Source organism: Manihot esculenta, chromosome 7, assembly GCF_001659605.2.
Source record: "Manihot esculenta cultivar AM560-2 chromosome 7, M.esculenta_v8, whole genome shotgun sequence".
In the NCBI taxonomy this organism is placed as follows: Eukaryota; Viridiplantae; Streptophyta; class Magnoliopsida; order Malpighiales; family Euphorbiaceae; genus Manihot; species Manihot esculenta.
The window spans coordinates 30,091,215-30,111,713 of NC_035167.2; the positions used below are offsets into that span (position 1 = coordinate 30,091,215).

At 42.9% G+C, this 20,499-nt stretch overlaps 1 protein-coding gene across 1 annotated transcript; it reads right to left on the reverse strand.

Moving 5' to 3' along the window:
* Positions 1–986: 986 nt before the first annotated feature.
* On the reverse strand, positions 987–1,833 carry LOC122721254 (ATPase GET3B-like). The gene is made up of 3 exons (XM_043958645.1): positions 1,701–1,833; positions 1,296–1,430; positions 987–1,203 (listed from the first exon to the last, which is right to left on the reverse strand). The coding sequence occupies exons 1-3, from the start codon at positions 1,818–1,820 to the stop codon at positions 1,066–1,068; spliced, it is 393 nt and encodes a 130-aa protein (XP_043814580.1). The 5' UTR covers positions 1,821–1,833; the 3' UTR covers positions 987–1,065.
* Positions 1,834–20,499: the final 18,666 nt, after the last annotated feature.

Here is a 20,499-nt window from a genome sequence, read left to right on the forward strand (position 1 = left end):
ATTCACACCAAATATGATATTTTAATTTAATTTAAATAGCCATTATGTATGTAATTGATAGAAATTCAATGTTTTTATTATATGTTAAAATACATGAGAGATATGAATTGAAACAAAATAATTTATGATTAAGGTAACTCCGAATATATAGAAATTTACATATATACAAATATTTGATTTTTTTTTAGTAATAAAAGTATTTTATGAGTAATATTTGATTATTTTTTAAATTTTTTAAACTATTTAAATTTTAAAAATAAAATTTAAATTTAAAAAATATAATTTTAATAAATAATAAATTAAATATTTAAATTTTAATCAATGAACAATAGATAAAAATTATTATAATTTTAATATATTATTATTAACTTTTATAAAAAGAAATTGCTTATTTAAATCCACCTCTGACTTAAATTTCTAAGTCCATCGCAACACTATTCACACCCCAATTAACAAAGAAATTTCAAATCTCACCCCTTTAAAAGTTATTTTCTTCTCAAAATACCCTGGCAGATGAGCATAAGCTAAAGTCTTGCATGTAAAGTTTTTTTTTTTTTTTTGTCATGCAAGGTAAAGTAGCTGCCGTCATAGAGATGATTTAACTTATAAACCGGTTTAACCAGTTTATAGTAGTTTCACTTGCCAAAAAAACAACTGATGCACATTCAAAAGAACTTGGTATATGCTACAGAAACAATAGAAATTTCAATTAGTATATGCTACAAGAACCATGTTAATGTGGAAAAGTTAACCGGCAAAACCAGAGTTGACTCTTTAGATCCCTGATATCATACAGCTTTTCACCATTCAGATTTGCTATCAGGGTCAACTGTTACCTTCCTTACATGGCTTCTTGCTTATTGGGGGCTTCACCTTCTGTCTTGTAATTGCCATTGGAACAAAATGGTTTCTTCTAATGTGAATTTTGCTAAAATCTGTAATGGAATTTGTTTGCCAATGCACGAGTATTTTTGTTTGGTAACTTTTCTGTTCCTCCTGAGAGTATGCAAGCCTACCACAAAGATTTGGGAAGCTCTGTGCATTTGTGACATTGTTATTCAGAGCTCATTTCCATATGATGTCTCCTAAAAATTTAAGAGCTGGGACGCCTCTGATCTCTACATCAACTAAGGGTGCCTGTATCAATGTCAAGCTGGAGAGTTCAGGATCATTTTGTATCATTTCAAAAGCACGCATCTGATCCTGAAACGTTTTTAACAGAGAATGTTAATGTTATATCTTCATTATCTTCTTCTTATACTGCTATTGGAAGTTTGAATAATAAATTACTATACCCTTCTCTTCATTGCACAAAACTTGCAGTCGGAGGCAGATGGAGGAAGAATTTGATTAACAATAAGCCTCTTAACAGGAACATTCTCCTTTTGCAGGGAGGCGCGCAACCTAGACGACTCACTAACCGCCATTACCTGACAAAGATAAATCGTGTAATAAGAGAATTAGTCACTGAATATTGGAATTTTGGACATTCAAAGGTGGATATTGCAGTTCTAAAAGTACATCTAGACTGGATATCCTTCCCAGTTCGCAAGCAAAGCAGTTTGCATGAGTACTATCATTAATGAAATAAGAAAAAAGAAAAAAAAAAAAAAGGTTTCTTGCCAAGCTTACAACAACAAGAATATTCATCCGTCACTCAACATATAGATAATATTTAAGCAACTGTGAAAATTTATTACCGTGGGAATTGTAACTATAACAAACTCTGTGGAGTCTGTATCACGAAAAAGCTCCCGCACTTTTATCATCCTCTCCCTCAGTCGTTCCAATTTGTCAGACTGCAAAAAACAATATATCATAAAAATAGAATAAGTACTAGCCATCAGGGTGTAGTGATGACGGACCAGCCTCTGAAGAAGATTCTGCGCAGGCCGAAAACATCAGGTCGGATGCTCGCTTGGTCCATGGAGATTAGCCCTTACTGCCTAGAGTATCGACCTCGAACTGCTATAAAATCTTATACCCTTGCTGATTTCATAGCAGAATGCTCGTTCAACGAGGAGCGGGGAGAGTCATCTTCTGAAGCGTTGGGAATGGGAAAGAAGGAGAGCCTCTCCAAGAATTCGACTGGAAGTTGTATGTAGACGGGGCATCAAGTGTCGGGGGCAGTGGCGCCGAAATAATGCTTAAAGGACCTGGAGAATTTAAAGTCTGCTACGCCCTACGCCTGGAATTCAAGGCCTCCAATAACGTGGCAGAATATGAAGCCTTAATAAATGGAATGCTGGTGGCAATGGAGGTAGGGGCAACCGACCTCGAAGTGAATAGTGACTCCCAGCTGGTGATCAATCAGGTAACTGGGGCATATCAAGCCAGAGATCCAACCATGCAGAATTACCTAGCAAATGTAAGAGCCATAGAAGCCAAGCTCAAGAGTCAGGGAACCATCGTCAAATACCAAAGAATACCTCGAGAAGAAAACGAGGAAGCAGACATGCTTAGTCGGTTATCCCGGGAAGAACTAGAACAGCGCCTCGATGAAGTATACATACAGCATGTCAGTACACCTGCTTTTAATAAATTAGCCACTGTGTTACAGGTAGAACAAAGCCAGACTTGGATGACTCCGTACCTGAAATATCTGGAAAAAAGAAAGCTCCCTAAAGACAAGGATGAAGCGAGAAAGATAGCAGCTCGTGCTGCTAACTACCAAGCAGTGAGGGGAACCTTGTACAGAAGAGGGAAGTCCAGCCCATGGCTCCGATGTGTGAGCCTAGAAGAGGCAATGAAGGTAATGCAAGAGATACATAGAGGAATGTGTGGAGCTCACGAAGGAGCAGGAACGCTGGCCAATAAAATATTCAGGCAAGGGTACTACTGGCCTACTGTCAAAAAAGAAGCAGAAGAGTTCATCCGGAGATGCGATGTATGCCAAAGGTTTGCCAACGCCATCAATATACCAGTCACTCCTCAGTCCAGTATATCCAGCCTATGGCCGTTCTCACAATGGGGAATAGACATCCTGGGACCCTTTCCCAAAACCACAGGGCAGAAAAAGTTTGTAGTGGTGGCTGTGGAATACTTCTCAAAATGGCCAGAGGCAGAGGCAATTCCCACAATCACAGCTCGCCAGATGATAGATTTTGTATGGGGGCACATCATCTGCAGATTTGGCATACCCAGAGTACTCATCTCAGACAACGGCAGTGTAACGACCCGAAAATCGGACCGCTACCGGCGCTAGGATCCGGGTCGACTTAAGGCCGCCGGGACCCGTAGCAAGCCTGACATGTAACCTGTAAACCTGTTTAATCCCATACATGATCAACAATCATACATAAAAATTTAAACTTTTCCTCATACATACTGTCATCAACTAACTCAACCTGTGCATACCCTGAACATATACATAACATAGTCCCTCTGTGGGATCTCATCATGCCTTAAAGGCAAAACAGCCTGTGTTGAGTTAGTTTACATAAACATCATAACATAAGATCATGTATAGACAAAAGGGATTAACAATACATTATGGTCAAGCACAACTCTATCCTCAATAACCTCATTACATAACATTCTGAATATTTTTACATTTCATCAATTGTCATGTCCACAAACTAATTATTACATACATAAGACATACTTCAAAACTCTGGCTAACCCTCTGATCTACCCTGTACCTGCACATCTGGGGTTAGGGGAGAGGGGTGAGCTACAAAGCCCAGTGAGCAGAATAGTATAAAACATTATATTAAAATTTTATGCTTTCATGGAATGCAACACATCACAACAAATCACATCTCGGATGGTATTGTCACCTATAGTCCTCTACATAGGTCCAACTGTGCCGGGACGTAGAATGGGTCAACCGGTCTTTCCCTTATCATAACATATCATATGGACCAACTGTGCCAGGGACGTAGAATGGGTACAACCTGGTCTTTCTCTTACATCGTGCCAGGGACGTAGAATGGGTACAACCTGGACTTCCATACCATAACATCAATCATATCATATGAGGACTAAAGGATCATCCAATAACCAATCCACATCAACATTAACATCATAAATGCAATGCAACATATTCGTGAATACTAATGCAAGCAACCTATTATATCTCATGGCATTCATGATGCATGGATCATGCTCAAAATTCATATTTCATTTATTTAAAACTTAAGGTTTATTCCACTCACCTCTGGCTAGCTCTGACAAACTCTGTAGCAGCTGGCTCACTGCTGGGGTCCTCGGTTCCTCGGGTCCGAACCTACACAGGTGGACTCCAATGAGGGACCAAACATACATAAACATAACTCTAACATACTCCCCAAAAACCCCCTAAAACATCATGAAACAATCACATAACAACATGCAAGAAATGGCTGGACAGGGCACTTTCGGCGGCAGGTTCGGCGGCCGAAAGTCCCTCCAGAGCCGAAAGTCAGGCAGGTTCGGCGGCACCTTCGGCGGCCGAAACTCCCAGACAGAGACGAAACTCATGCATGTTCGGCGGCACCTTCGGCGGCCGAAAGTCCCAGACAGAGACGAAAGTCTCCCTTCGGGGGCAACTTCGGCAGCCGAAAGGCCTACCTCACCAGCCATGTTCGGCGGCCGAAAGTGCCTTCGGCTGCCGAACCTGGTTTCTGTCGAAGGGCAGAAACTTGGCTCCCAAATGCATTTTCGCCTCCAAACTCACCAATCATGCATATATCTCAGTTAAAACATGCATACAAGTTCCTAGGGGCCTCAAAACATCAAATACCCCAACTACAACACTTCAAACACACAAAAACAACATACATTGTCCAAGACATCAAGATTAACCCATAACTCCACATATAACCTAACATGCATTTCTACCCATAGATCTAGCATAAAACTTACTTAAAACACATGACGAGCTTAAGATCGACTCTTACCTCTTGAAAGTCGAGAGGGAGACGACCTAAACTTGGAGATCCACGAAGATGAGCTCCTGAGTTCCCAAAGCTCCAAAACTTGTTTCAAAAGTTCAAAACCTTCAATGCAAGCTTAAAACTCAAGAAAAATGGTGGGGATTTGGAGGAAGAACACTAGGTTTGCAAAGGGAAAGTCGGAAACTTGCTGTGGCCGAAAATGGGAGAAAGCTCGCCCATTTCGGCTAAGTGCCCCTTATATAGTGGCTGGCCAGGCCACGTTCGGGGGCCGAATGTGCCTCCGCATCCATGCAAATGTTCGGCGGCCGAACTTGACTTTCGGCGGCCGAACCTGAACTTCCCTAACTCATGCTTTCGGGGGCCTAACGTGCCTCCAAAACGCATGCATGTTCGGCGGCCGAACTTGACTTTCGGCGGCCGAACCTGGGTTTTCCTCCAATGCTATTTTCATGCAAAAACTCATTTAGTTTCATACTTTAAAACATTAAAATACATGAAAACATTTTATAAAACATGTTCTTACCCTTCTAGAGGTCTCCGACATCCGAGATTCCACCGGACGGTAGGAATTCCGATACCGGAGTCTAGCCGGGTATTACATTCTCCCCCCCTTAAGAACATTCGTCCCCGAATGTTCCTCAACTAGCACAGGCATAGCAAACAACACAACATATATAAGCACATAAACACATAGGGATCTAACCTTAAAAGAGATGAGGGTATTGCTGGAGCATGGACTCCCGTGTCTCCCAAGTGCATTCTTCCAAGTTGTGGTGGTTCCATAGGACTTTCACCATCGGGATTTCCTTGTTTCTTAACTTTCTGATCTGGGTGTCTATGATCCGCACTGGCTGTTCAACATAGGTGAGATCCTCTTGGACCTCCACATCAGGCTCACTAAGAACCTTACTCGGATCTGACAAAAACTTCCTCAACATTGAAACATGGAAAACCGGATGGATTCTCTCCATCGAAGCAGGTAAATCCAGCTTGTACGACACATTCCCAATCCTTTGCAAGATCTCAAAGGGTCCGATGTATCGTGGGGCTAGTTTACCTTTCTTCCCGAAGCGAACCACTCCCTTCATTGGAGACACCTTGAGCAATACCAACTCCCCCTCCTGAAACTCTAACTGTCTTCTGCTGACGTCTGCATAGCTCTTCTGTCTGCTTGCAGCAGTCTTGATCCTTTCTCTAATTATGGGTACCACCCTGCTGGTAATCTCTACTAGCTCAGGCCCTGCCAAGGCCTTTTCTCCAACTTCCTCCCAGCAAACAGGTGACCTGCACTTCCTCCCATATAAAGCTTCATATGGAGCCATCCCGATGCTAGCATGATGGCTGTTGTTGTAGGCAAACTCCACCAAAGGTAGATGCTGCCTCCAAGAACCGCCAAAGTCCAGTACACACATTCTGAGCATATCCTCGATAGTCTGGATGGTCCTTTCTGACTGTCCGTCGGTCTGGGGGTGGAAGGCAGTACTGAAATCCAACCTAGTACCCATGGCATTCTGCAGACTCCGCCAAAACCTGGAGGTGAACTGGGGCCCTCTATCTGACACTATCGAAACAGGAACCCCATGCAACCTGACGATCTCATCCACATATACCTGCGCCAACTTGTCCACAGAGTAGCCACTCCTGACAGGGATGAAGTGAGCAGATTTGGTGAGTCTGTCCACAATCACCCATATGGAGTCCAATCTGTTGGACGTTGCCGGTAACCCCACTACGAAGTCCATAGCTATATTCTCCCATTTCCACTCTGGAATAGGTAGCGGGTTAAGCATTCCAGCCGGCTTCTGATGTTCCAGCTTCACCCTCTGACACACTTCGCAGGCGGACACAAACTGTGCCACTTCTTTCTTCATCGCTGGCCACCAATAAACTTTCTTCAAATCTTGATACATCTTGGTGGCTCCGGGGTGAATGCTGTATCTCGCATTATGAGCTTCTCTCATAATGTCTCCTTTTAGCCCAATGTCATCTGGTACACATAGTCTGCTCCCATAGCGGAGGATCCCCTTACTGTCGAATCTGAACTCACTATCATTGCCTGACTGAACAGTCCTGGCAATCTTCACTAACTCCGGGTCCTCATGCTGTTTCTGAGCCACCTGCTCTAGAAACACGGGTGCCACTCTCATCTGGGCCACTAAGGCACCTGTACCAGATAACTCCATCTGTAGACCTTCCTCAAAAAGCTTATAGAACTCCTTCACCACTGGCCTCCTCTCTGCCGATATGTGGGATAAACTACCGAGTGATTTCCGGCTTAAGGCGTCTGCCACAACATTCGCCTTACCCGGATGGTACTGAATCTTGCAATCATAGTCACTCAGCAGCTCCACCCATCTCCTCTGTCTCAAATTCAAATCCCTCTGACTCAAGATGTACTGCAGGCTCTTATGATCTGTAAAGATCTCACATTTCACTCCATAGAGGTAATGCCTCCACATCTTGAGTGCAAAGATTACTGCTGCCATCTCAAGGTTGTGTGTGGGGTAATTCAACTCATGCTTCTTCAGCTGCCTAGAAGCATAAGCAATCACCTTCTCATTCTGCATCAGTACACAACCCAGTCCCACACGGGACGCATCACAAAAGACTGTAAAGTCCTCTCCACTAGATGGCAGAGCTAACACTGGTGCTGAAGTCAACTTCTTCTTAAGCTCTTCGAAACTCTCCTCGCACTGGTCGGTCCACAGAAACTTCTGACCCTTCCTGGTTAGTCTGGTTAGAGGAGCTGCTATTTTTGAGAAGTCCTGAACGAACCTCCTGTAGTAACCTGCCAAACCCAAGAAACTTCTAATCTCTGTCACTGAAGTGGGTCTAGGCCAGTTAGCCACAGTTTCTGTCTTATTGGGATCTACCTCAATACCATTCTCTGACACTACATGCCCCAAGAACGAAATGCTCCTCAGCCAGAACTCACATTTAGAGAACTTGGCATACAAGCCATGTTCCCTCAAAGTCTGCAAGACCAACCGCAGATGATGGGCATGCTCCTCTGCATTCCTGGAATACACTAAGATATCATCTATAAAGACAATAACAAAGTGATCCAGGTATTGATTAAACACTCTGTTCATGAGATCCATGAATGCTGCAGGGGCGTTGGTTAACCCGAACGGCATTACAAGGAACTCAAAATGCCCATATTTGGTCCTGAAGGCTGTCTTCGGCACATCCTCATCCCTTATCCTTAGCTGATGGTACCCCGATCTTAGATCTATTTTGGAGAAACAACCTGCTCCGGCTAGCTGGTCGAATAGATCATCGATCCTTGGCAATGGGTACCTATTCTTGGTAGTGACTTTGTTCAACTGCCTGTAGTCGATACAAAGTCTAAGGGATCCATCCTTCTTCCTCACAAACAAGACCGGAGCACCCCAAGGTGAGGTACTCTGTCGGATGAAACCCTTTTCTACCAGCTCCTGCAATTGCTCTTTTAACTCCTTTAACTCTGCTGGGGCCATCCTGTAGGGAGGGATAGAGATCGGTCTAGCTCCAGGTACCAACTCTATCTCGAACTCTATCTCCCTAGCAGGTGGTAAACCTGGAAGTTCATCAGGAAAGACATCCTGAAACTCTCTGACAACTGGCACCGAGGCTGGCTCCCTGACCTGACTGTCTAGCTCTCTCACATGAGCTAAGTACCCCTGACATCCCTTCCTAAGCAACCTACGAGCCTGAAGAGCTGATATCAGACCTCTAGGTGTACCCCTCTTGTCTCCTCTGAAGACGACCTCTGACCCGTCATGATCTCTGAACTTGACTACCTTGTCCCTGCAGTCCAAGGTAGCACCATGGGTAGATAGCCAATCCATCCCTAGAATGACGTCAAAGTCTGTCAAATCTAGAACCACAAGGTCGGCGGAGAGGCATCTTCCCTCTACAAAAAACTGGACTGTACTGGCAGACTGACACTGCCACTGACGGGTCACACTTGGGTCCACTGACCCATAGGGGACACTCTAACCCAGAGACTATCAGACCCAACCTCTCAACGGCTCTCGGAGCAATAAATGAATGAGATGCACCCGGGTCCATTAATGCATACACATCAGAACACCCAATGACGAGATTACCTGACACCACGGTGTTGGATGTGTTAGCCTCCTGCTGTGTCATGGTGAAGATCCTGGCTGGAGCTGATGGACCTTCACCTCGGGAACCAGAAGAAGAGGCTGCCCCTCTCCCTCTACCTCTGCCACTGCCCTGAGTTGTGGCTGGAACTGCTGGCTGTGCCACACTACCAGAAGCTGTCTGCTGGGGCTGGCCCATAAAAGGTGCTCTAGGACAATCCCGAGCCATGTGTCCCTCCTGTCCACATCTGAAACATGTGTTAGTCCCAGCTCGACACACTCCCCTGTGCGGTCTTCCACATCTCTGACATTCTGTACCATCTGAGCCTGAGCTCGAGCCACCGCCGAATCCCAAACCGGATTTCAACTTGTTCCAAAACTTATTCTTCTTCGACTTCCTGGTGGTGTTATCCCACCTCTTCTTGCCTGAACTCTGAGAAGAGAACCCTGGTCCTCTCTGCCTGGGGTCTTAACCCCTGAAGACTGGGTCACTGACTGCTTCACTGACCCCTCAACTATAGCACTTGCCTTCATTCTTCGAGCCATATCCACCACAGTGTGGAAACTTTCTCTCTCAGCTGACTGAACCAACGAGGAGTACCTGAAATGCAGCTTCATAACATATTTCTTGGCTTTCTTCGTATCTGAATCTAGAGCTTGCCCTGAAAAAGGCAATAGCTCCAAGAATTTATCCGTGAACTCCTCTACACTCATGTGCTCTGACTGCCTCAGTTGCTCAAACTCAATCATTTTCAGTTCTCTAGAACTGTCTGGAAAAGCCCATCCAGCGAACTCATTCGCAAATTCTTCCCACGTCATACCGTCTAGTCTCGGGTCCACATAACACTTGAACCATTCCCGTGCCTTCTTGCACTTTAAAGTGAACCCTGCCATCTGAATGGCCCTACTGTCACTTGCCCCTAGCTCATCAGTTATCGTCTTCACCACTCTCAGATACTCAAAGGGGTCATCCCCTGACTTGTATTTGGGAGCATCTAACTTGAGGTAGTCTGTCATCTTTACCTTGCTCCCATCAACTGAGCTAGGTCTAGGAGGTTGAGTAACTGGGGCTGCTGGTTCTGTAGGTGGTGGAGGTGGAGGTGCAGCATTCCCCGAGGTGGGGTTTGCCGGGTTTGGATAGAAGGGTGAGGGTGGATAAGCTGGGTACTGTGTGTAGGGTGGATAGAAAGGTGGATAAGGCATGTAGGTAGGGTAGGGGTGAAAGCTGGAGTAATCCGATGTACCTCCCATCGGATACCCTGAACCCTGTGGGAAGGGTGGATAATGGGGTGGAAAACCATACCCCGAGGCCTGAACGCCTCCCTGTGACTCCCCTGTCCCTTCTTCCTGCATGCTCACATCCAGGTTCCCATCCCTCCTCTGATCCTCTTCCATAACCTCCCTCACATCTGAAGAACTTCCTCCTCTATCAGTCCCCCTTCTGCTAGCATCAAAAGACCTTCTAGGGTCCCTTGACACTCTTTCTCTGTTGGCTCTACAAGACATTGCCCTAGGCAATGTAGGAGGACGGGCGCTCGTGCCCTCATCCTCAGGTGGCACTCCAGTCAACCGTGCAGATCGACGAGTTCCTCTCATCCTGTTTTCTGAAAACAGTACACAACATACAAACATTAGCATCATATGGTTCATGTGAGCACACATGAACCCTCATCACATACATCACATAGTATATCATATCATTAATGCACATGCATAAAGTCATGGCATTTCACATCATCATGCAAGACAGGACTCAACATCCTATCCTAGTGGACATGACCTTCCTATTGTGCTTGACCTTCTATAACATCTATGAGCCCGACACTCTAGGTCCGACCATATGAACCTAGGGCTCTGATACCATTCTGTAACGACCCGAAAATCGGACCGCTACCGGCGCTAGGATCCGGGTCGACTTAAGGCCGCCGGGACCCGTAGCAAGCCTGACATGTAACCTGTAAACCTGTTTAATCCCATACATGATCAACAATCATACATAAAAATTTAAACTTTTCCTCATACATACTGTCATCAACTAACTCAACCTGTGCATACCCTGAACATATACATAACATAGTCCCTCTGTGGGATCTCATCATGCCTTAAAGGCAAAACAGCCTGTGTTGAGTTAGTTTACATAAACATCATAACATAAGATCATGTATAGACAAAAGGGATTAACAATACATTATGGTCAAGCACAACTCTATCCTCAATAACCTCATTACATAACATTCTGAATATTTTTACATTTCATCAATTGTCATGTCCACAAACTAATTATTACATACATAAGACATACTTCAAAACTCTGGCTAACCCTCTGATCTACCCTGTACCTGCACATCTGGGGTTAGGGGAGAGGGGTGAGCTACAAAGCCCAGTGAGCAGAATAGTATAAAACATTATATTAAAATTTTATGCTTTCATGGAATGCAACACATCACAACAAATCACATCTCGGATGGTATTGTCACCTATAGTCCTCTACATAGGTCCAACTGTGCCGGGACGTAGAATGGGTCAACCGGTCTTTCCCTTATCATAACATATCATATGGACCAACTGTGCCAGGGACGTAGAATGGGTACAACCTGGTCTTTCTCTTACATCGTGCCAGGGACGTAGAATGGGTACAACCTGGACTTCCATACCATAACATCAATCATATCATATGAGGACTAAAGGATCATCCAATAACCAATCCACATCAACATTAACATCATAAATGCAATGCAACATATTCGTGAATACTAATGCAAGCAACCTATTATATCTCATGGCATTCATGATGCATGGATCATGCTCAAAATTCATATTTCATTTATTTAAAACTTAAGGTTTATTCCACTCACCTCTGGCTAGCTCTGACAAACTCTGTAGCAGCTGGCTCACTGCTGGGGTCCTCGGTTCCTCGGGTCCGAACCTACACAGGTGGACTCCAATGAGGGACCAAACATACATAAACATAACTCTAACATACTCCCCAAAAACCCCCTAAAACATCATGAAACAATCACATAACAACATGCAAGAAATGGCTGGACAGGGCACTTTCGGCGGCAGGTTCGGCGGCCGAAAGTCCCTCCAGAGCCGAAAGTCAGGCAGGTTCGGCGGCACCTTCGGCGGCCGAAACTCCCAGACAGAGACGAAACTCATGCATGTTCGGCGGCACCTTCGGCGGCCGAAAGTCCCAGACAGAGACGAAAGTCTCCCTTCGGGGGCAACTTCGGCAGCCGAAAGGCCTACCTCACCAGCCATGTTCGGCGGCCGAAAGTGCCTTCGGCTGCCGAACCTGGTTTCTGTCGAAGGGCAGAAACTTGGCTCCCAAATGCATTTTCGCCTCCAAACTCACCAATCATGCATATATCTCAGTTAAAACATGCATACAAGTTCCTAGGGGCCTCAAAACATCAAATACCCCAACTACAACACTTCAAACACACAAAAACAACATACATTGTCCAAGACATCAAGATTAACCCATAACTCCACATATAACCTAACATGCATTTCTACCCATAGATCTAGCATAAAACTTACTTAAAACACATGAGGAGCTTAAGATCGACTCTTACCTCTTGAAAGTCGAGAGGGAGACGACCTAAACTTGGAGATCCACGAAGATGAGCTCCTGAGTTCCCAAAGCTCCAAAACTTGTTTCAAAAGTTCAAAACCTTCAATGCAAGCTTAAAACTCAAGAAAAATGGTGGGGATTTGGAGGAAGAACACTAGGTTTGCAAAGGGAAAGTCGGAAACTTGCTGTGGCCGAAAATGGGAGAAAGCTCGCCCATTTCGGCTAAGTGCCCCTTATATAGTGGCTGGCCAGGCCACGTTCGGGGGCCGAATGTGCCTCCGCATCCATGCAAATGTTCGGCGGCCGAACTTGACTTTCGGCGGCCGAACCTGAACTTCCCTAACTCATGCTTTCGGGGGCCTAACGTGCCTCCAAAACGCATGCATGTTCGGCGGCCGAACTTGACTTTCGGCGGCCGAACCTGGGTTTTCCTCCAATGCTATTTTCATGCAAAAACTCATTTAGTTTCATACTTTAAAACATTAAAATACATGAAAACATTTTATAAAACATGTTCTTACCCTTCTAGAGGTCTCCGACATCCGAGATTCCATCGGACGGTAGGAATTCCGATACCGGAGTCTAGCCGGGTATTACAGGCAGGCAATTTGATTGCAGCGCCTTCAAAGCGTTTACGGCAAACATGGGTATATGGCACAAGTTCTCCTTAGTAGCCCATCCTCAGACCAACGGTCAAACAGAGATCACCAACAAAGCAATCCTCCAGGGATTGAAGAAACGGCTAGATGGGGCTAAGGTGAACTGGGCGGAAGAGCTCAACAGCATCCTGTGGACACTCCGAACTACCCCAAGAACGTCCACTAAAGAAACGCCCTTTGCACTCGCTTTTGGCACAGAGGCCGTAGTCCCAGTCGAGCTGCAAATCCCAACTCATCGAGTCCAATTTGCTAGCGAGAGCACTAACGAGGACAAATTAAGAAGCAACCTGGATGCTCTCGAAGAGGTTAGGGAGGAAGCTCTAGTCCGAACTGCCGCTTACCAACAACGGGCAGCCCGTTATTACAATCAAAGGGTCAGGGAAAGAAGCCTGAAGGTAGGAGACTTGGCCTTGAGAAACCTGGAGGCTACGGGAAAAAGAGCGGCAGTAGGCAAGTTGGCACCGACTTGGAAGGGCCCCTTCAGAATAGCAAAAGTAGTCAAGGCAGGAGTATACCGAATTGAAGATATGCAGGGAAACCCTGAACACCATGCCTGGAATATCCAGCACTTGAAAAGGTACTTCCCCTGAGGTATCGTCAAATGTAAAAACCTATTGTATCTTAAAAGCGTGATAATAAGATAGATGTTGATTATCGTCTCAATTCATTACTTGTCTCTACTCACATTGTTTTCATGAAAGAAACAAAAAAGAAAAATGAAACAGGTACAAATGCCCACGACCTTAGTTAAGTGGGTGGCCGAGCTCCCAAAAGGCCCCCAGCACCACAGAACCGGCTAAGGTAACGAAGCGACAGTAAGGCCAATGAGCCCGAATCTTGCGCAAAACCTCAAGAAGGTACAACGGCCGGCGGGATCCCCAAGATCTCCCCGGAGCAAAAACGGTCAGGATCTCGTCGGATCTCGTCAGATCTCCTGGAGCAAAAACGGCCGACGGGATCCCTAAGATCTCCCCGGAGCAAAAATGGTCAGGATCTCGTCAGATCTCCTGGAGCAAAAACGGCCGGCGGGATCCCCAAGATCTCCCCGGAGCAAAAACGGCCAGGATCTCGTCAGATCTCCTGGAGCAAAAACGGCCGGCGGGATCCCCAAGATCTCCCCGGAGCAAAAACGGCCAGGATCTCCAGGATCTCCCTGGAGCAAAAATGACCAGGAGCCCTGAAACACAGCCCGTATAAGGCTTGTCAAGAAAGCAAGAAATTAAGTATTGACTTCACAATGAAGAAGGAGAATTTTCGAACTCCTGAGCCCGTCACACAAACAGCGCAAAAGCTGTGGCACAAAAGCCCAAGCAAAGAATAAAAATCCGAGCTCCTTAATCCGCTGAATGGACGAACTCACGACAATAGCAAACGATCCCGCCCACAGCTCGGATTAACTCACAGTAAACAAACACTTAGCAAAAATGACCCTGGGAGAGGAAAACAACAATACAGCTGAACTCCCCCTCCCAGTGGGGCATACAGCCCATACCGCACCAACTGACAAAGGATCACCTCAAGAGGGACCAGATATCCGAGCTCATTACCAGACATAGAGGTAAAATCGTCTAAAATAAAGCAGCGCCATTCCAAATGAAGTTTAGGGATTTACCCCCTCACCACTCATGTAATAAATGCTGAGGCGGTAAAAGGGGCAACTCGAGGAGAAATCCAAGGGTATGAGTAGATGAGACCCCAGCTTCAGCTCTTATCAAATCAGAAGTAAAGGCAAAAAGGCCAGCCCTGCTCATCATCTTTAAAGGTACATGATCTGACTTATTGTTATTAAACAAAGGTTGTATGCCCGTGCTCATAATAACGAAGTAATAAGAGAAAAATGAGGATGTCCTTACAAGAATCATAAAAATTCGTAGGTCGAGAGTCCAGCCCAATGTTAAAAACAGAGCTCATGGGTACGGCTAGTCCAACTCGGAAAGAGCTTACAAGTAAGAGTGCCTTAGTGAAATAGATAAATTTATAAGTCAAGGTTCAGTTAGTTGACAGGATTTTAGTTCTGATGGGCTGGACAAGCAAAGTAAATAAAAATGAAATTTCACTCAAAGAAGAAAAAGATTTACAGTCTAATCACTCACTCTACTGAAAGAAAAAATTATCCTCAAAGGACTTACATGCCTAGGCGCATTATCATCTACATTTACATCATTATCACCTGCATTATTCTCTTAGCTTTCAATTCAGAAGAATCCTTACAGTTCGGAAGAGGAGCTTCACGAGTCTGCCGGATCCCCCACTCTCAGCTCGGCGGACTCCCTATACTCCCTTAGACGCTCCTTACACTCCAGCTGAACTCTGTCTCGTCATTATAGGAGAACTGAACAAGTTAATACCCATAAGCATCTCTCACTGTTCCATCATATGCTGTGTGTATATCACGCATGAAAAACATAAGTCTTCAAGTTAAAGTCCCAGGAAGATCAACCTTGTCGACTGGTTACTGAATGAACAAAACATTCCACGGGAAAATTGACGAGGCATTTTGAAGAGCAATGGAACAAGTGAATGTTGCAAACCTACACACATACTATGTTGGACTAATTTTAGCAGATTACCCTTGTTTATGTTACATGTGTGAACGACATCTTGTATCCCACAATAAATCTTAGAAACCATGTTATTCCATGAGTTTGAGTTAGGAGCAGACGTCAGGGGCACCACGAGAACCTTCTCCTTCTTCCCGAGAGGAAGAAAAGCAGGAGCCGATCTTCTAGAAGCCCAAGACTTCTTTTGAACGCGAACCAGGACAAGCACTTCGATAGGGATGGGACGCTTGCCCCCAGCCTTCTCTGCTACACCCCCGTCATCTACAAAGCTGAGTTCCCTATCCTCGGCAGTTGGGCCGACCTCGGAAAGGACCCCATGAACATTCCTCACAGAGGCAATCGCAGCCCCGCTTGCAAGGGTCCCCATCTCAGCTATGGAGGCCTCAAGCCTCTCTCCAGAAGCATCGCCGAAGGACGGGACAAGCTTCGCTCCCGTCAACCTAGAGTCCTCGCTCGGCCTCGAAGTCCGAAGGGACCTGAGAGCTTGAACAACTAGAGCGGCTGAGACCGACCTGTCGATACTTGGCAGCCTTGAAAACTCGACACCTCGAAAGCTCGGCTCCAGAGCTCGGGCAGGGGCAGGAAGAGGAGGTCGGCTGGACGATGTGAACGATATGACTTCGGCCACTTGTTGGGTAAACCCCCCCGCCGATCGTCCTACTAGGAGGGCATCCGAGGCGACGTTCAGGCTCCCCTTGGGCAGCGTAAGAATTTTAGAAGGCTCAACCTGATCCATCTTCATCTTAGAAGCTGCAAAAAATCCAGAACCGGGGCAAGTCAGAATGACTCTCAATAAAAATCACAAAAGCAAGATTAAAACAGACCTCCACTAGAGACAAAGTAATAAGATTTTTGGCTCGCCTTGGCTAACAAAAAAAGGGGAGAGAGGGATATCGAACAGGCACCCTGTGGATGTAAAACCTCCGCCCAGACAGATAGATTCGAAAAAAAGACATGAAGAGAATGAAATTAAGGGTCAGTGTTCGAGAAGCAACCTCGAAATACTAGAAAACCCCGTGAAAGGAAGAAGTTAAGGGAAGAGATAAACCATACTCTTTCTGTTTAGCAGGGAAGACTAAGCTCACATCCTTCTGAAGACAGAAGTACGCGGATCGGAAAGGAAGATCCTTTCATTCCGATGAGGGTCCTGAAGGTGGCAATGGGAGTAATATCAAGATGTACCCTAAGAATGAGGTTTTTATGCTGAACGGGAAGATGCTAGACTCTAGGCCAACGGTACCAGGATCCTTAAAAGATATTCATGAGAAAGGAAGGAAAACATATCTTGAAAATAAGAGCAGGAAGTGGAGATGGCAGTATGCACGAAAAACAGAGGAAAGCCAGAAGTGGAAAGAGACAGAGGGGATTCGAAAGTCAAAGTGACAAAAAGATGAAAGGGTATTATGAGGGAAGCAGTACATAAACAGGCGCGGTCATAATGATTCTTGGGATTTACCCCCTCGTCAGTTGAAGCAATAACTGACGAGAAGGTAAAGGGGCAATTGATGACCGCTGGGTTTCTTCTCCCCCCGACTAAGGCCAGGTCCATTAGGGCAGCCCATAATCTGAAGGCTTCTAAACCTCCTCTAAGAATCAGGTCTAGCCCGCCCGGCTCAAAGACCAGGCTCCAGTCAGTTTCTTCATCAGGCCGGCCCAGCTCTTCCGGTCCAATGAACATATTCCCTTTGGGCCTAGTCTTAACCTTCTCTTCCGGCCCAGCTCGAAACCAGGAAGGAATTCAGCCCATTCGTCTTGTGGGACCATCCGCATGCGCGCCCAGGGAGAATCAGGGGGCCGTTACGCATGGGGCAACGATCTGATTTCCTCATACGCCCCTATCAACGTAACAGGAACAGGTGGCCCAATGACATACATTATGTTACACGTCACTAGCGGACAAAAGAAAACATATAAAAGGAAAAATACTCTCCTCTAAATCTAAGTTTTTCCCAGTTTTATAGAACCCTTGTAAAATCTTATTTTCTGGATCTCAGATCATCATAATATTTTAATTGAGAGATGTATGCATATTTTCTTTTAAATATATTTTTGGATTTAAACGTACTTTTAAACTGAAATATGTCTTAATAATAAGTAGTTGTGGTATTATTTTAAAGTTCAAAAACTCAATGTTTTGATTTCAATATAACTTCATTTCATCACCATATTAGTTATTTAGCAAAAGTTTCGACTATTAAGCTTTGCTTCATACTTATATATGTATTTTAGGTTTTTTTGAGTTCAAATAAATTTTTCAATTTTTCTTAAATAAATAAACTTTTCAGGTTTTAAATAGATCAGGTAAGTTTTTACTCTGAATTTATGTATTTTATTTATGTTTTAACACTAACTTTCTTCTACAATATATGTGAGATTATATTACTTATTCACCTCTATATCAAAAGGTAACACTTTTTCTTTCTATGTTTTACCTCTGCCTTTTCCAAATAATAAATTTAAAATCTATATCTAAATCCCGATTAATTTGTCCCACATTCTATAACATATACTACTTTTTTTAATAAGAAAAAAATATAAAAAAAAATATCTTCTAGTTTTATCAATTTTTCATTTTAAAACTTATAATTCAATTTGTATACATGTGGTATCGTGTGATTAGCAAATAGCGGCAATCTTTAGACATTATTAGAAATATTAATATAAAAATTATATTACAAAATATTAATTTAATACAGATTCAATTACAAGTTTTTAAATAAAAATGAGTGAAATCACATAATATTTTTTTATATATTTTTTTAATTAATAATTATATTTTACTTGTTATATCAGTATTTTTTAACAATGTCAAAAAATTACCGCTATTTATTAATAACATAATAATATAAGTAATATTTAAAATAAATTAAACTATAAACCATAATGTAAATTAAATTATAAACTCTGAAGTAATAATGAGTAAAATCACATTATACTTTTTTTATATTTTTCCCTTTTAACAATATCTACTAAATTCTTAAAGAGAAATTTAGTTAACAATATCTACTAAATTCTTAAAGAGAAATTATAACTAAACCTGAGCCCCTTATTTGGAATAAAAAAAATTTCACAATAATTCAATTCAAATTCAATTCTTTTCCAACAAATTTCTTGTTTGAAATATAAAAATTCATTTCATTTTTAATTTTTAAAAAATTTCATTTTCAAATAAAATAAAATTAATAAAAGCTCATTTGAATTCTTTTTTTATAAATGAATCATGCCAATACATGCTTAAAGAAATCAATCACAATATATACACAAAGTGATTGATGCTTGTAATACCCGGCTAGAGTCCGACATCAGAATTCTACTTTCCGATGGAGTTTCGGATGCCGGAAGTCTCTAGAAGAGTTAGCTTTATGTTTTTCTAAAATGTTTTGGTATGTTTCATAGTTTTAAAGCATAAAGAAATGAGTTTTTGAGTGAAATGAACCAAGGCAGAAAAGTCAGGTTCGGCCGCTGAACATGCATGGCTTTCGGTTTCACGTGTGGCCGCCGAAGGTGGTCTGGCCAGCCACCTATAAAAGGCCCTCAGTCGGTTGAAACGATAAGATCACCATTTCTTTGACCTGCTGAGGTGAGACCCTATCCTTTTGAGAGTTTTCTTCATGTTTTCATTAAATCATGCAAGGGGTACAGAGTACAGAGTACAGAGTACAGAGATAGTGCATGCACAGATTAAGTCTTGGTACAGAGAAAAGAGTTTTTATTTTCACAGAAAAAGTATGATCATGTATGAGATTTACAGGTACACAGAGAGTATAGCAGGCTTGCTACGGGTTCTGGCGGCCTTAAGCCGATCTGAATCCTAGCGCCGGTGACGGTCCATTTTGGGGTCGTTACAATGCCTATAACAGTTATTTCGACATTTAAATCAATAAATTAAAAAAAAAAAGACGAATGGAATGAGATACTTTGAATTCAATAGTAGTTATGACAAAAGAGCGTATATTGATCTCCATATTCATAAGCTTATATACGGTAAGAAAATGGAGTTGGTTATTACGTCTCCTGGAAATCCGACTAGCACCGACTAATGAATATGAGATTCCGTGATTATAGGTACAATGAAAATTTGCTAGATTGCGTTCTCTAACAGTAACTTCTTATAGAGTCTCACCCTATAGTTGAGTGGGCGAGACTTGACAAAAAAAGCTGAGACCTATGATGTTCAAATTCTCTTTTCTACCCGTGAGATTGAGTATCATCTGATCAAACTCTTATCATGTGTTCTTATTTTCGTGTGTTAGCTCATGAATTATTTTTGGTAATTGTTATATTATGTTACTAAAATTTGAATTTATGGTTCTGAGAAAAAGATGGAGGAGAAATATCTACAGAGAAGTTTTAGCTTTAGAGTATAGAGGTGAGAAAACAGTTAAGCTATATACATTGTGAAAGAAAATTAATAAAAATATATATATATATATAGTATTAAAAAAAAAGAAATGAATTGGAAGCGATAATTTATTTGATTTTTTAAATGAAATTATGAATGTTTATATATTTCTATAGCTTCTTTGATCTATACTTAAAATTTGAAAATTTTTTTAAAAAAAATTTAAAGGGCTCATTTAGACCTCAAAAAACTTCAAAATTTTATTTAAAATTATCGAAAATTTTTATATACTCATTTAATTGAGAGTTTTAAATATATTTTATTTATTAAGTAGTCAAAATGATATATAAAAATACTAGTTCCATCTCATAATTTTTTTTTCTTTTTTTTATTAT

What these genes read in the sequence shown, in the direction of transcription:
- LOC122721254 (XM_043958645.1), bottom strand. Translation starts at nt 1,820, where the DNA reads ATGATATATTGTTTTTTGCAGTCTGACAAATTGGAACGACTGAGGGAG. An exon ending in TTATAGTTACAATTCCCACG is followed by an intron (nt 1,431 to 1,700) that starts GTAATAAATTTT and finishes TATCTTTGTCAG; the next exon opens with GTAATGGCGGTTAGTGAGTC. An exon ending in TTTGTGCAATGAAGAGAAGG is followed by an intron (nt 1,204 to 1,295) that starts GTATAGTAATTT and finishes AAAACGTTTCAG; the next exon opens with GATCAGATGCGTGCTTTTGA.